This window comes from Cnephaeus nilssonii, assembly GCF_951640355.1.
Source record: "Cnephaeus nilssonii genome assembly, chromosome: 4".
Classification (NCBI taxonomy): domain Eukaryota; kingdom Metazoa; phylum Chordata; class Mammalia; order Chiroptera; family Vespertilionidae; genus Cnephaeus; species Cnephaeus nilssonii.
The window spans coordinates 54,050,326-54,065,507 of NC_137075.1; the positions used below are offsets into that span (position 1 = coordinate 54,050,326).

Consider the following 15,182-nt stretch of genomic DNA (forward strand, 5'->3'; position numbering starts at 1 on the left):
ATTTCAATAGTCCTCAAACATGTGTAATTAAAATATACATTTATTAATCTAAATGAATTTCTAGTTGGTATAACGAGGACAACAAAGAAAACCTTTAAAAATAGTAAGAATTAGGCACTGTGTGAATGGATATTTCTAAGATGTAGGTGGCAGGACTTGGAAGCATCTGCCCTCTGCTCATCTATGTAAACATTCCTGCCCATAGGTAAGCTAGTCAACATATATACAGCACTTCATAACCTCAAAGTTCTCTGACACATTATCTCACCTGAAGCTCTGAAGCAACAACATGAACAAATATATATCAAGCAACTCCTAAGCAACCACAGCGCATCCATATGCATAAGGCTACCTGCTAGGTGATGGAAATACAGCTGTGAAAAAGAGATAAGGTCCCAGGCCTCATAGAACTTAAATGTCTGGTCTGGAGACAGACAATGAACAAAGGGAGAAAAGTTACAAGATGTGGTAAACGCTATGAAGAAAACAAACAAGACTGCTGAGACACAGAACAAAGGACATCTAATTTAATAAATAATGATAGCACCTTACATTAATTGAGCACGCTAGATAGGGTAGTCAGAAAAAGTCTTTCTGAAAAATGACATTTAAGCCAAGGTCAGCAGAATGACAAGGGGTTACCAATGTGATGACTAGAGAGAAAGGCTGTTAGGCAGAAGGAATAGTATATATATGGCCCTGAGAAGTAATCAAAAACCTAAAAGGTAGCCAGTGGAGTTAGGCCTGGTGAACAAGGGGAAGAGATGCAAAAGGCCTTCTTTTAATTTTACAGGATGAGTATCTTTTATATGGACAGAAAATATGAGAAAACACAACTCAGATTATTGCTAGGTGTCTTTGGTATTAAACCTGGACTACTAATATTTTTACTAGCTACTGCCATTTTTACCCAGTCCATCCTATTTCAGTTCCGTAAGAAAGTCTGACATAATCAAGAAACTATTCCAAGGCTGGCCAGCATGGCTCAGTGGTTGAGTGTCAACCTATGAACCAGGAGGTCACGGTTTGATTCCCAGTCATTGTGGGCTCGGTCCCCAGTGTGGGATGTGCGGGAGGCAGCAGATCAATGTTTCTCTCTTATCATTGATGTTTCTATCTCTCTCTCCCTCTCCCTCTCCGAAATCAATAAAAATATATATATTTTTAAAAAGAAATTATTCTGAGTTTTCACCCATTTAAGCAGACAGAATTAACCATTGACAAACTGACTTTCATTTACCTACCGAGAAAAATACTATTTTTAGGCACTACAATTTTTATTTTTTATTACATGAAATATCGGTATTAAGTTATTCTAAGTTTAATATTCAGTTTTTAACATCCTTAGCCTCAAATGGCAGGCAAAAACACAACACAAGGAACCTCTATGTCAATCCCTTTAGTATCTGAATCTCAGAAGTTGTATCAAAACAACAATTATTTTACAGCTATTGATATGTCAAGACCCATCAATGTAAATGGATGACAGATCAATAGTAGTCAGGTTTTGATTTGAAATTACAGTCATATGCAAAACACCCATAGCTCAATTAACACCTTTCTTTTGTCCTAAACCTGCTTTCCTAAATGATTGACTTCTTAATTTAGAATATGTCCAATAACAATAGCACCTTTGAACGTTTACCAGGTGCCAGCCACTATTCTAAGCACATTACATATGTTAATTTATTTAATCTCAAAATAACTCAGAGAAAAAGTACTCTTACTTCTCCCACTGTAAAGAGGAAGAAGCAGTAAAACAGAGAAAATAAGGAGCTTTACAAGACCGTACTATTTACCAAATCAGTTTTGAGTTTTCCTCTAGCCTATTTTTAAACCAATTTGGTCCCAATATTTTATAATATTTTAACAAAATTTGCTGCTCCCAATCAGAGGGTTAAGAGCATGTACTAGAGCTTACATAAAATCTGGGCCAACCCTCTTATTAGCTATTTAACAAAGGTTAAGTTACTAAACTTTCTATGACTCGGTTTCATTTATCGAGATGACAATAACATCTATCTACTTCCTTGAGGAACTGTGAGGATTAAATGAGTTATATATGCAAACTAATTGGAACAGAGCCTGGCACATATTATGGACAAGTTTTAGCTGTTATTATCAATATAACCACCACCATCTCCACCTGGAAAGTTAGCAAAAGGCTACTCTATTTAATCTAGTCAACACTTCTTTTTTTTTCTATCAACATCTATCATCTCTATTGGTTGGTTTACAGTGGCTAACAATGAACTATTCTTAGCAAGTAAGCAATGCAGCTAATTCCCTTGCTGTTGTTTTCTAATCCTTACCACTTCTTTCCTCCTAGTTCAGTTGCCCAGGAAGGGACTGTTTCAGGTTAACAGGGTTGCATTAAATGATAGGTAAGTTCATAAGCCACTGCACTATCAAGGCTAAAGCTAAATTAGTAATATAATCAGAAAGTCCATTTGGGCTGCTATAACAAAATATCATAAACTAGGTGGCTGAATAGACACTTCACCAAAGAGGACATACAGATGGCCAACAGACATATGAAAAGATGATCAATGTCACTAATCATCAGAGATGCAATTTAAAACCAGAATGGCTGTCAAAATGGCTATCATCAATAAATCAACAAACAAATGTTGGTAAGAATGCTGAGAAAATGAACCCTCATGCATTGTTGGTGGGAATGCAGATTGGTACAGCCACTGTGGACAGAAAATATATCTTCAAAAAATTAAAAATGAAACTGCCTTATGACCCAGTGATTCCACTTCTGGGAATATATCCAAAGAAACCCAAAACACTAATTTGAAAGGATATATGCACCCCTATGTTCACTGCAGCATTATTTACAATAGCCAAGATCTGGAAGCAACTCAAGTGTCTATCAATGGATGAGTGAATAAAAAAGCTGTGGTACATTTACACAGTGGGATACTACTCAGCCATAAAAAAGAAGGAAACCTTACCTTTGCGACAGCACGGATGGACCTGAAGAGAATTATGCTAAGTGAAATGAGCCAGTCAGAGAAAGACAAGTACCATATGATTTCACTCAAATATGGACTCCACTGAACAAAGTAAACTGAAGAACAAAGTAGAAACAGACTCAGAGATAGAGAACAGACTGATAGCTGTCAGAGAGGAAGGGGAGTTGCGAGGCTGGCTGAAAAAGGTAAAGGGATTAAGAATAAAAAAAAAAATAGGCCCTGGCCTATTTGGTTGGTACACCAAAAGGTGGCAGGTTTGATTCTGGTCAGAGCACATACCCAGGGTCAGTACCAGTCGGAGAGCATGCAGTAGGCAACGGATTTATGTTTCTCTTTCACATTGATGTCTCTCTCTCTCTCTCTCCCTCTCCCCCCCCTTCCTCTCTCTAAAATCAATTTAAAAAACAAACAAAGAACCCGCATAAATACAGACAATACTATGGTGATCACTAGAGGGAAAGGAGGAGAAGGGTAGAAAAGGGTAAAAGGGGATAGATGGTGATGGAAGGAGACTTGACTTTGGGTGGTGAACACACAATACAATATACAGATGATGTATTCTAGAATCGTACACTTGAAACTTATATAATTTTATTAACCAATGTCACCACCATAAATTCAATAAAAATAAATTTAAAAAATAAAAAAAACATTAGGTGGTTTATAAACAACAGATGTTTATTTCTTACAGTTCTAGAGGCTGGGGAGCAGATTTGGCTTCCTCGTAGATGGCAGTCTTTTCACTAAAACCTCAGATAGTGGAATGGGAGAGGGAGTTTCTTTTATACACTAACACAGCGCTCCTTTCAGTTTTAACTTCAAAAAAGTAAAATTGTTTGGTATTTTGCTTGTGGAACAGGTTTTGCTCCAAGAGCTTCAACTTAAGAATCATAGATGGCCTACAATGTGTTCAAGTATGAATTGAAACACAGTATGTTTAAATTATTTATCGATGATTTACTAGATTTTATAGGCCTTCATCTTTCATAACAGTTCATAAGCTCAGATAACACTCTTAGAAATGGCTAATGAAAAACTATTTCTAATCAAAACATAAAGCAGAGAAAAATGGTATTTATATTTTAAATTAAAAAGATGCTGGTTCTACTCAGATTATTATACAATACCATAAACTTAAGACTCTGAAACTTTGGGAACATTAGAAATGAAAAGGTAAGGTTATGGTCCATTATCCTATATAATAAAAGGCTAATATGCAAATTGTCCCCTCAACTGAGAGTTCAACCAGGGGGCAGAGCGGGCCAGCCAACCTCCTGTGTCCCCTCCCCCGGGGCCAGCTGTACCCTACCTGTGCATGAATTCATGCACCGGGCCTCTAGTTTTGAAATAAGTTTGTTTAGGGGAAAACACCACTCATTTAAAAATAAACATAATTAGAAATACCATACATTTATAGCATAACATAACCTAATGCTTTAATTACTTCTACACGAAGATCTCACGTTGGACTTCTCTTGAAACACTGGACATATTCCATACATGTCTAGGACCAGGTCCAACATTGGCACACGCGTACAAGGTGGAGTAATGTCACTTAACTGTCCCAGCTGCCCAGCTTTACTCGGCAGTTAACAACCTTGCAAACGCTATTCCTAGGAAGCTTAGTCCACCCAGATCACCTCTTACATAGAGCGATTAAACTATAATTGTAATGACAAATCACAATATAAGGAATAAATCACACCTATGGCAAGCATCCTTTTGTAGTTTTTATATTTTCTCAGATAACTATACATTAACAGCCGATTAAGTCTGCTTGAGCCTTAGCAAGTTGAACACTATGAATTTTAAAACAAAACGAAATAGTGTTAGGTTATTGCACATTTGATTATTTCCTTACCTCGGTTGAACATATTTTATAACTGACCAACATAGAAGCATTTGTAATATCTTGTTTAATATGATCGAGGTTATCATTTAATTTATATCTATGTACCAAACACTGTCATATTTCACTGCAACAACCATGAGAAGTTGGTATTCTCCCCATTTTACAGACAAAGAATCTGAAACTCCCAGGGATTAAGTAATTTGATGAAGATCACATAGCTAGCAAGTAATGTAACAAGGATACAAATACAAATAATTCCAAAGCCTGTGCTAATAACATGGAAGAGTCATCTTTGGCAGCATTGCCCAAGTAATGCTATGTAAACGCTATAAAAAATTTGTTTATTTACCTGAGACAATGGTAAATACTATTGACTGTAATGAAATGTAACCACTGCATGAAACAGTAACATCTTGATTATCAGAAAGTATGGCAGAAGCTCTCCTGACTTTCACTTAACCTACTAGCAAGATTGACCAATGCTTTCCCCCTCCATAAAAGCAAACTAAAAGACACTAATAGCTAATAGGGTACAACAGGTCCTGAGATATCACTGTTAACGTTGTTTCATTATAATGTTGGTGAAAAAATAATCGATTTTTAGACGGGGGAGGGGAGTTAAGGGATGGACGGGTGGGCACTGTCTGTGTGGAATTAACACGCGTCCCATGTCTGTGTGGGTTTCCTCCCACTTCCCAAAGATGTGCATGTGAGGTGAGTGGGGTGTCTAAATTGTCCCAGACTGAGTATGGGTGTGGTGATGCATCCTGCAATGGAAGGGCATCCTGTCCAGGGTGGTTCCCACCGCCTGCCCTGGGCTGCTGGGAAAGGATCCAGCCACCTGTGACCCTGAGATGGAATAAGTGGGTTGGAAAACAATTATCTTCCTTGTTGTTTTAATTTTTTTATCTTCCTTGTTTTTATTAATCTTCTTAAATGTGTGTATAACTCACATTTATTTCAATGTTTAATAGTAGAAGTGTTTCGGGTCTTTATTTAAAAGTCTGATGATGTTTCTGTGACTAGAAATATGCCACCGGAACTTAACTTTTGTTTATATCAATTAGCCTATGGTAATATTAGTGTTTTTGAAAATATATTTATTTTTTAAAAATATATATTTTTATTGATTTCAGAGAAGAGAGAGGGAGAAACATCAATGATGAGAGAGAATCATTGATTGGCTGCCTCCTACACGCCCCCCCTCCCCCGCTGGGGATCGAGCCCAGGTATGTGCCTGGACCGGGAATCGAACTGTGATCTCCTGGTTCATAAGTTGACACCCAACCACCTAGCCCCACAGGCTGGGCTATTAGTTTTTCTTCACATTGTTTTACTTTAAGTTGCCATTTCCAAGAACATATCCATGACATTAAGTGAGGACTTATTGTAGAGTTGTATGTTTAGTATCTGGTATTTGTTCCCAAATCTGTTTATGCCAATCAAAATTAACTAATTTATTTAAATATTATATAGACCAATGAAATGAGTGTAAAAAAAAGTTACTTCAGTGAAAACTATGTTGAATGCTTTGGAGCATATCTGGATGAATATAATTTTGGTGAGCATATACTCCCTTCTCCCCCAAAACAAATTCCTGTAAGATACCTATAAAATTGTGAAACATTAAAAATAATTAAAACTTTTTAAAATTTAAGATTCTACCCTCAGATTGCTCTGCAAAGTCTTATTCCATGTTAAAAAATCAAAATTAGCCCGGCCGGCATGGCTCAGTGTTTAGGTGTCAACCTATGAACTAGGAAGTCATGGTTCGATTCCAGGTCAGGCACATAGGGGCTTGCAGGCTTGATCCCCAGTAGGGGGCATGCAGAAGGCAGCTGATCAATGATTCCCATCATTGATGTTTCTCTCTCTCTCCTTCTCCCTTCCTCTCTGAAATCAATAATATATATATATATATTTTTTTTAAAAATCAAAACTAAAATCAACTAAAAAAACTTTTAAAAAATCGAAAACAGATGTTCATATGGTGTGCTTTCTACAACAAAAAAGATTATCTCTGAAAAATGGGCCCCATTTTACCCCCTAAAAGGGCCTGATCCTACATCAAAAGATAGGTGAATAATTAAGGGTGTTATTTTTTGTAGTTCCTCACTTAAAATAACTTTTTCAACTAGCCAACTATCACACCCAATCTTGTAGGCATATTTAGAAACTCTCTGAAGCACAGCTGTGTCTCACTAAGCAAATGTCTCAATGTTTCTATACTAGAATTCATATACTTGACTCAGATTCTGAAGAATACCCAAGGGTTCTCCTATTTACTCTCATTTTATAGAGAACTCAACGTTAAGTGTGGTGGTTATCTCGCTCTCTAGCCCAGAGATCTAAAGCCATGAAATTAAGTGGAGGCAAGAATAAGGATATGCATATTAGCAATGAAAACTGTTGACAGCATGGGAATTTAAAAATCAAATCTAAAACACAAAAATCTGTAGAAGTGGTTTAAGCTAGAGGCAAAAAAAAAATCTTATAAATTTAAATCTCTAGGGCATTTCTAGGTTATGACAGAGTTCAAAGTTGAAATTCATAACAATGCCCCTTTACTTTTAAAAGATTAAACTACATTGATTCTATAGATTTTTTTAAAAAGGACAAGGAAGCATTACTATTTTAAAGATCTGTCCACATATCATGACTACAATCGAAAATATTTTTGGCACTTAAAGAGTCAAGTTTCAATTATCCAGAAAATTCGCTCATATAGAAACAGTTTCTTAGTCACAAAGTACAAAACAATGAAGTATCACTGTCAGCCAGATAAGTGTTGCCCATAACTGTGCCTTTCCAAATGCAGGTCAAGAAATCAATTCAATGGGTTGTGACAGCAATTTTTAAAAATAGAAATAGAACAGTAAATACAAGCCACATTGCACAAACTGACGTAAGTTTGTTTTGTGAAAAGTTTATTTCAGTATTTCTATACTACTTCGCAAAGTAAAAGATATTACTGACTCTGGGTTCTAGTCAAAAGAAATGAGCCATGGGCCTAAAGACTCAAGTAATTATTGTGAAACAGAATTACAGTACCAGGCTTGCAATCCCATCATTTTCACACCATAATGCTTAAGAAAGATACAATTTTAGAGAGGAAAAAATCACTTCTTCAGGAGTCTTGATGAATAAATTTATTTATTTTCCCTAATAATCTATATTAGTATATAACTAACATTTTATAATGTCTAGTACTAGTTTTGGCAAAAACAGAGATTGTGTGCCAATGTTTTTGAACTTTTCACAACCTTAAAAGCAACTTTTAACGACAATGAAAAACCCCAAAGCAAATAGCAACTCTGATTTTACTTGCTTGTTTATTCTGAGATGCAATTAGTGACATTGGTGCCATTTTTCCAAAGTCACGGATGTAACCTAAAAGTCTAAATAAACCTGGATTCCACACAAACAACCTGCTTAGTAGCAATATACTTACTAATACACTTAGGCTGACTTTAAGAAACAGCCTAGCACTTTAAACTAATTTAAGCTACTAAGTTAAGTAGGGCTTTCTCCACTTCTAGTGCATTTTAAAAGACACTAGTTCCGATGACGAGAAAAGAAAATTTCTCTCTCTAGTCCACTTTGGAAAAAAATATGGAAAAATAACCAGTTTAATATCTTTTTTTAAAAATGAGCATCTAGTTCATATGAGGATAAATTAACATTTCCACACCTTAATTCTCAGGTTTGGAAGGAACTTTGTCATCTAGCCCAACTCCCTACCAAATACAATAATCATCTTCTTACAATCTCCCTTGGAATCAAATCCCCATCTGACTGAAAAGCCTTCACTCCTAACTGCTACTATATTAAAATCTCATCTTGGTCCATGCCATTCATCAAAAGAAAACTGATAAATGAGTTTTCAATTCCTCTGAAGTCCTTAAAAAAGTGTATACATTATTCTCATAAGTCCTGAAAATACAGGCATGGAAAGGAAATGACACATTTACTTACCATTAGGGATTTCAATAGCCCTAAGCTGTCCATATATTGATATATTTGAATAAGGCCCTAGAGTACTTTGCAAAGTTGTAGAGTTTGCCTAAGGCACAAAAATCAGCTAATGAAAGTGACACAAAGAATAAAATAGTATTTGTCAACTCAAACAGTCTTAAACTAAATTTTCCTCAACATATCAAGTTCAAATTCTTTAAGTTGAAAAAGTTTGTAAACCTCTTTAAAACTGAAATTAGACTGACTTTACCTAAAATGAGTAATGTAACTCTAAAATGATACCAAGTATTGTGGCAACAGTTACAAGTGCTGTTCTTGACAATCTGTTTGAGTTACAACAGAACTTCTCTTGACATTACTTCAGTTTTGAAGACTGCATCCTCCCATCTAGATCCTAACTGTCTCTTCATGCCCCCTTCTCTACCTTACCAGCTGGAATCTGTAACAGAAATAAGCAAGCATATGTAATACACACAATGTTGGTCCTCCCATAGAATTAGGTTAACGCTTCTAAAATGGGGCATGGGGAGGGGGTTGGGGGGAGCCTACTTAAATAAGTCATTTACCTCGGTCTGGCTTCATTTTCACATCCAATTTCCACCCAGGGTGCTGTGAAATACACGTGTGGGTTCTTTCAACAGGCTCGCCGCAGATTCTGTGGCTACCGCTGTTAGCAAAATGCTAAAAGAGACCAAAATAAAAGTAATCAGGTCCTGCTCTAACACTCAGACCTTGCAAGAAAACTACTGTCAACAGTTAGGCCTCTTCCTGGCACTAACTGCGGTGACAGCACCATCGGCAGGTTTGAAAAAAACCAAAACTCTTTCTGCACCGCCTTCCCCAACTCCTCCGGACCCAGCACCCCTCTTCCCGGCCCGGTGCTCTCCAGGCCAAAGTGTCCTTCCTTGACACAGTGTCTCTGAACCAAAAGGAAGATCTATTTATAACCTGGAGGTACAGGCAAGGGAAAAAAAAAAAAGACTCAAGCAACACAAGCTAAATAACCCCTTTGTAAAACAAAACAAAACAAAAACAAAAACACAAAACAAAAAAACGCCGCTGGGATCAGTGGCACCTTCCCCGGGGCTGGTAGAGGAATCCTCCCACCTGGTGCCTGGGCGCAGGAAACTCTTCAAACCCCCGGGCGCCTCCCGAGGGCTCCAGCCGCCTCACCTGTGTCCTTACCCGCAGGCTAGCCTTCCTGCGCCCGCCCCGGCCAAGTTTACACAATGAGGGCCGGAGAGCGACGCCAGCCACCTCCTCGCGCCCCGCCCTCCGCCCCAAACGCACTCTGCGGGACCGGCCGGGGTCCCGCCCTCCCGCCCCGGGCTCTGCGCCGCGGAGCCCCCGGTCACCGGGCAGGTTCACGGCTGGGCGCTCGCCCCGCTCTGCGCAGCCGTCCCGCGCGGCCGCACTCCCCGCCGCCCCGCCGCCCGCCAGCCCCTCTCCCCACCGGAGAGTTGTTTTCGTGGCTCCCCCGGCCGACCTCAGCTGCCCAACTCGCTCTCTGCGGTCCCGATCCCTCCTCTCGGCACTTCGCAGCCGCTCGCGGCGACTCACATCACACTCCGCCCGGAGACGGGAGGCTCGGAGAGGCGCAGGGCCGGCGGGAGCGGAGAGCGGCGCGCAGAGCCCCCCCGCGCTGCGTTAGGGGACCATGGGGGCCCGAGAGGACGAGTCGGACGTGGCTGCCCGGCGCCCCCGTGTCCATGCACCCCCGCCTCGGCGGCCGCCTCGCTGCTCCCCGCACTCAGCCCCTCGCCCCGCCGACGCGCGCCCGAGCCTTGCGGCCCCCCGCCGGCCCGCCGGCCCCGCGCCTCGGCCAGCTCTCCGCCTGCCCCGGCTCCGGCGCCCCGCTCCCGGTCCCCCCTGCTCGCCCAGTTCTTTCTCTGCTGTTTGCCCTGTCAAAACACTGCCCGGGTCACGTGTCCCAACAACAGCCAACCCACCGCTCGTCACTTCCTCCCCGGCGGCCTCCGCGCTGGCGCCCAGTTGTTATGGCAACGCCCCGCGCGCCCCGGGGCGCTGGCTGGAGGGGCTGGGGTTTGGGTGCAGGTGCCCCCGAGGCGGGGAGGGCGCGGGGGTGGCGGCTGCGAGCGGCCGGCGGAGCCCGGGAGGCCGGAGCGGCTCGAGGCGCTCCGGTGGCGGTCGCCTCCCGTCTGAGCTCCGAGCTCTGAGCCAGCTGCAGCGCGTCTGGGACCAGGAATCTGAGCTGCGCTATTAGAACACGGGGTGACTGGGGAGATGTCATCCGAGGGCCTGCCCCAGACGGGGAGGATAATTTTAGTCTCCTCCTTCGCCGCCTCCTCCTCCACACGCGATGCTGGCGCAGAGTTCTGCCTGAGCACCAAGTGGATGGCGGCGCACGGTGGACCCGCGGCTCAGGTGGTCAGGACAGGAGCGTGGGCAGCCGTGCGCATCGGGGATTCGGAAGTTTAAGAACAAACCCCTGATACCCTAGATTTCCCCCAGTCACTGGAGATTTTTGTAGGATTCGGAACCCAAGCTCCGGAGGCACTGGCTGTGCTAAAAATAACTTTTATAACATCTAAAAACACTGACTCATGCCAGGAGGGCACTCTTGACACCATGTTATTGTTGGGGAGCTGTAATTTTCGTGTTTGCTGTAACAATGTGACACTACATTTTGGTTGTGATGTTGTGTCATCACTCAGACACAAACAGATGACAAGGATCTGCTGTAATTTAAAAAAGCAATCCTAACAAGTACTGAAGCTATTAGCTACTCAGTTAATAGGCAAAGTACTTACGTATGGGGTTATGAGCTCAAAACAGAGGCAAGAAGTACGAAATTTGCCATGCTCTCTGGTTTCATTAGAAAAAGATTTTTTTTAAGAAATAATTTTGCATACAAGAATCACAACAGGGAAGGTCTACAGGTGATTTACTTTTGTCTTTGTACTCTTCTGTGATTTCCAAGGTTTTACAGTGAGTATGTATTACTTTTACTTCAGAAAAGTTATTGGGAAGTATGAAATGGGAACTTGCATTTTTTTGCCTCAGATCTATCAAATACATGAAATTTATTTTAATGAAAAATTAGTAATATGTTCTAGACGTGTTGATGTGTACTGTAAAATTACATTCACAACTGCAATTATCAGCCTTAACTCTAAGATTGTATCTAATCAAAACAGGACAGTCCTGGCCAGGTGGTTCAGTAGGTTGGAGTGTTGACCTGTACAACAAAAGGTTTCTGGATAGATTCTGGTCAGGGCACATACCTCAGTTTCAGGTTGGATTCCCAGTTGGGGCCTCTATGGGAGGCAACGGACAGATGTTTCTCTCTACCTTCCTCTCTCTAAAATTAATAAAAACATTTCCTCAAGTGAGGATTTAAAAAACCAGCAAACAAACAAAAACACACACCCATAAAAAAAACAGGGCAGCCCGGCTGGTATGGCTCAGTGGTTGAGCATGGACCCATGAACCAAGAGGTCACCGGTTCAATTTCCGGTCAGGGCCCATACCCAGGTTGCGGGCTTGGTCCCCAGTAGAAGGGAGAGGGTGTGTGTGTGCAGGAGGCAGCCAATCAATGATGTTTCTCTCTCATCAATGTTTCTATCTTTCTCCCTTCTTCTCTCTCTAAAAATCAATACAAACATATTTTTAAAAACAGAGCAAAACAACCTTGACCAGGTAGCTAAGTTGGTTAGCGCATCATCCTTATACAACTAAGGTTGTGGGTTCCTTTCCAGTCAGGGCACATTCAAGAATCAACCCATGAATGCATGCATAAGTGGAACAACAAATTGATGTTTTTTTCTCTCTCCCTTCATCTCTCTCTCTTTATTGATTGCCCAGTTCTTTCTCTGCTGTTTGCCCTGTCAAAACACTGCTGTTTGCCCTGTCAGAGAAAAAACTGGGTGAGCAGGGCAGTACATACAGGAAGGTAACATTTTGTTTTCAAGGAAACGTTCTGATGAAGATGAAACTTCTGACCAATGGTAACAGTTCTTTAATCTATATAATGGCTACAAATGTTAACTCTCAGTGGATTTGGCTCTGATATTATTGAATACCGTATTATGTAGTTTCTTTTATGAACTGAAGTTTCACTTGTTCTGCAATCTCTTCTCAATTAACCTTGGTAATGGGAGACAGAAAGAACAGTTACATATAATCCAAAATCCTAAATTTAGCACAACAGCTGGGACCAGATAACAACTATTGTAAAAGGCTTACTGAGTGAACAAGCCAGCAAGATCTCTGATTTACTAGTAGTTCCTTTTTCTCTGCTTAATTTTCAAGAGGCATAAAGACCAGAAAAAATGTTGAGAGCAAAAGCTGTAAATATTGGATAATCTGGAACACAAACTAACAAATTCTCTTTTAAATAATTAAGTTAACAGCATGTGAATAAATGATGTTGTCTAAGCATTTGTTAGACTACCTTGAAACTTTTTTTTTACCTTGAAACTTTTTATTGAGAAAATAAAAACGGTCTGTTAGAAATTGGAGATCATTATGGCATTGCAAAAAGTATTTGAAAGAGGTATATTTTTGACTCATTCATTCATTATTCAAGTTACTATTTTGTTCACTCAGCACACACTATTTGCTAGGCACGTGCTAATCTCTGTGAATACAAAGGTTACCAAAAATAGGGTGACTATTCTCATGGAGCTTCCAGTACTCACTACTGTAGTTGCATAGCCTTGGTCAAGTCATATTCTTCAGCCTTCTTTCACCTATAAAAATGAGGTGCTGCTGAAACCGGTTTGGCTCAGTGGATAGAGCATCAGCCTGCGGACTCAAGGGTCCCGGGTTCGATTCCGGTCAAGGGCATGTACCTTGGTTGCGGGCACATCCCCAGTAAGGGGTGTGCAAGAGGCAGCTGATCGATGTTTCTAACTCTCTATCCCTCTCTCTTCCTCTCTGTAAAAAATCAATAAAATATATATTTTAAAAAATGAAGTGCTTGGACTCTGACAATAAATAATCTCTTTCCTTTCTAATCCTAAACCAATCCTGTATTTGCATAAAACATGTCTAGAGTGTTTGGAAGTAAGGACCTATCTACAATAGCAACTCTAAATGTTGGCAATAAGTGAGTTTGCATCTTGGGGCACCCAAGCAAAACAAACATCTCTGGTTCATACTTGGTGAGGGGTGAGGGTAGGTGATGCAAGAAATTCAAAACAACTGGCAGGACCATACCCTTTTCCCATCTGTTTTGTTCTCCATTTTGCTTTCCCCTAGCGTTCCAAAGATTTATGCATAGCTACCTTCAAAAACGTATACTCATCTTCAGCAAGAAGGTAATCCCCTCAACTTTTGCAGGTTTTGTTGAAATGGGCAGTATCTAACAAAACGGTGTAGTTAATAGAGGTCTCTATAAGTTCTCTTACTAAAGTGATTAAAATAGCTGGTGTGCTCACTTTATTATTACAAGGCTGTTACCGTAGCCAAGGTCATGGCACCAGTCCAGGCTATGATAATGAGCTCCACCAAAGTAGGGATTGGTGCCTTTTTAAAAAATTATTATTTCTGTATCTCTAGCACCAAGTAAAGGACCTGGCACAGAGTAGGAGCTCAATACATGTCAACCTTTATAATGACCAATGAAATTTTCTTGCACATACCCACAAACTGTACCCCTAATATCAACGGGCATTTCCCCCTAGTGGGATAAAGCTTAAGAACTGGGAAAACAGGTTGTGATGGCGATCTGGCTGCGACATCTGTCACCCCATTGATCACCAGGGTTCATTCGGCTGATCTGGCTGGCTAGGTGGGTGTCCCCCTCCTCCCTCAGAGATAAATGTGCGTCCCTCCCTAAGCCGTGCTCGGTGCTTGGTCGAAGAGGACGACCTTCTCCCCAAGAGGACAGGACCAGTCTTTGGTCAAGGGTATATGAGTAGCTGCACTCCCCTGCTAGGACCTCCAAACAAGCTCTCAAGGTCCATTTGTAGGAAAACATGGGGTAGTCAAGCGTCCAAGACTCCAGACACATCCAAATGAGGTGCTGCACATGGAGAAAAAAAAGAATTGGGAAAACAGTGTGTGATACAAACTTTACATGTGAAGAATACATTTTAATTGCACTTTTGGTGTTGTCTCCTAATAGTAGGAATGTGTTGTTGTTTGAATTGTGCCCCCCAAAATAATACATTGAAATCCTAACTCCTGTACCTGTGAATGTGACCTGATTTGGAAATAGGGTCTTTGCAGATGTAATAAAGTTAAGATGAAGTTATGCTGCATAGGGATGGATACTAAATCCAATTACTAGTAACCTTATAAAGTGAGAGAGAGATGAAGACAGAGAGACCCAGAGAAGATGGCCATGTGACAAGGCAACAGAGATTGGAATAATGCAGCCGCAAACCAAAGAATACAAAAGATTTCTG

General features: G+C 40.8%; 1 protein-coding gene across 6 annotated transcripts in view; it reads right to left on the reverse strand.

The window, feature by feature from the left end:
- The window catches only part of ATOSA (atos homolog A), a 79,851-nt gene extending 69,073 nt beyond the window's left edge, over positions 1-10,778 (reverse strand). For 3 of the 6 annotated variants that reach the window (XR_013813444.1, XM_079769449.1, XM_079769446.1), the window contains exons 1-2: positions 10,295-10,428; positions 9,375-9,489 (exon numbers count right to left, since the gene is read on the reverse strand). Coding sequence is in view for 5 of the 6 variants with exons in the window: in XM_079769449.1 (XP_079625575.1) it covers positions 9,375-9,390 (16 nt within the window). In the remaining variant the exon portion in view is untranslated. Of the gene's footprint in view, positions 1-9,374; positions 9,490-9,981; positions 10,000-10,261; positions 10,429-10,757 lie in introns of those variants that run through there. The other 3 variants (XM_079769448.1, XM_079769447.1, XM_079769450.1) reach the window with 3 other exon arrangements.
- Between the last annotated feature and the right edge of the window lie 4,404 nt (positions 10,779-15,182).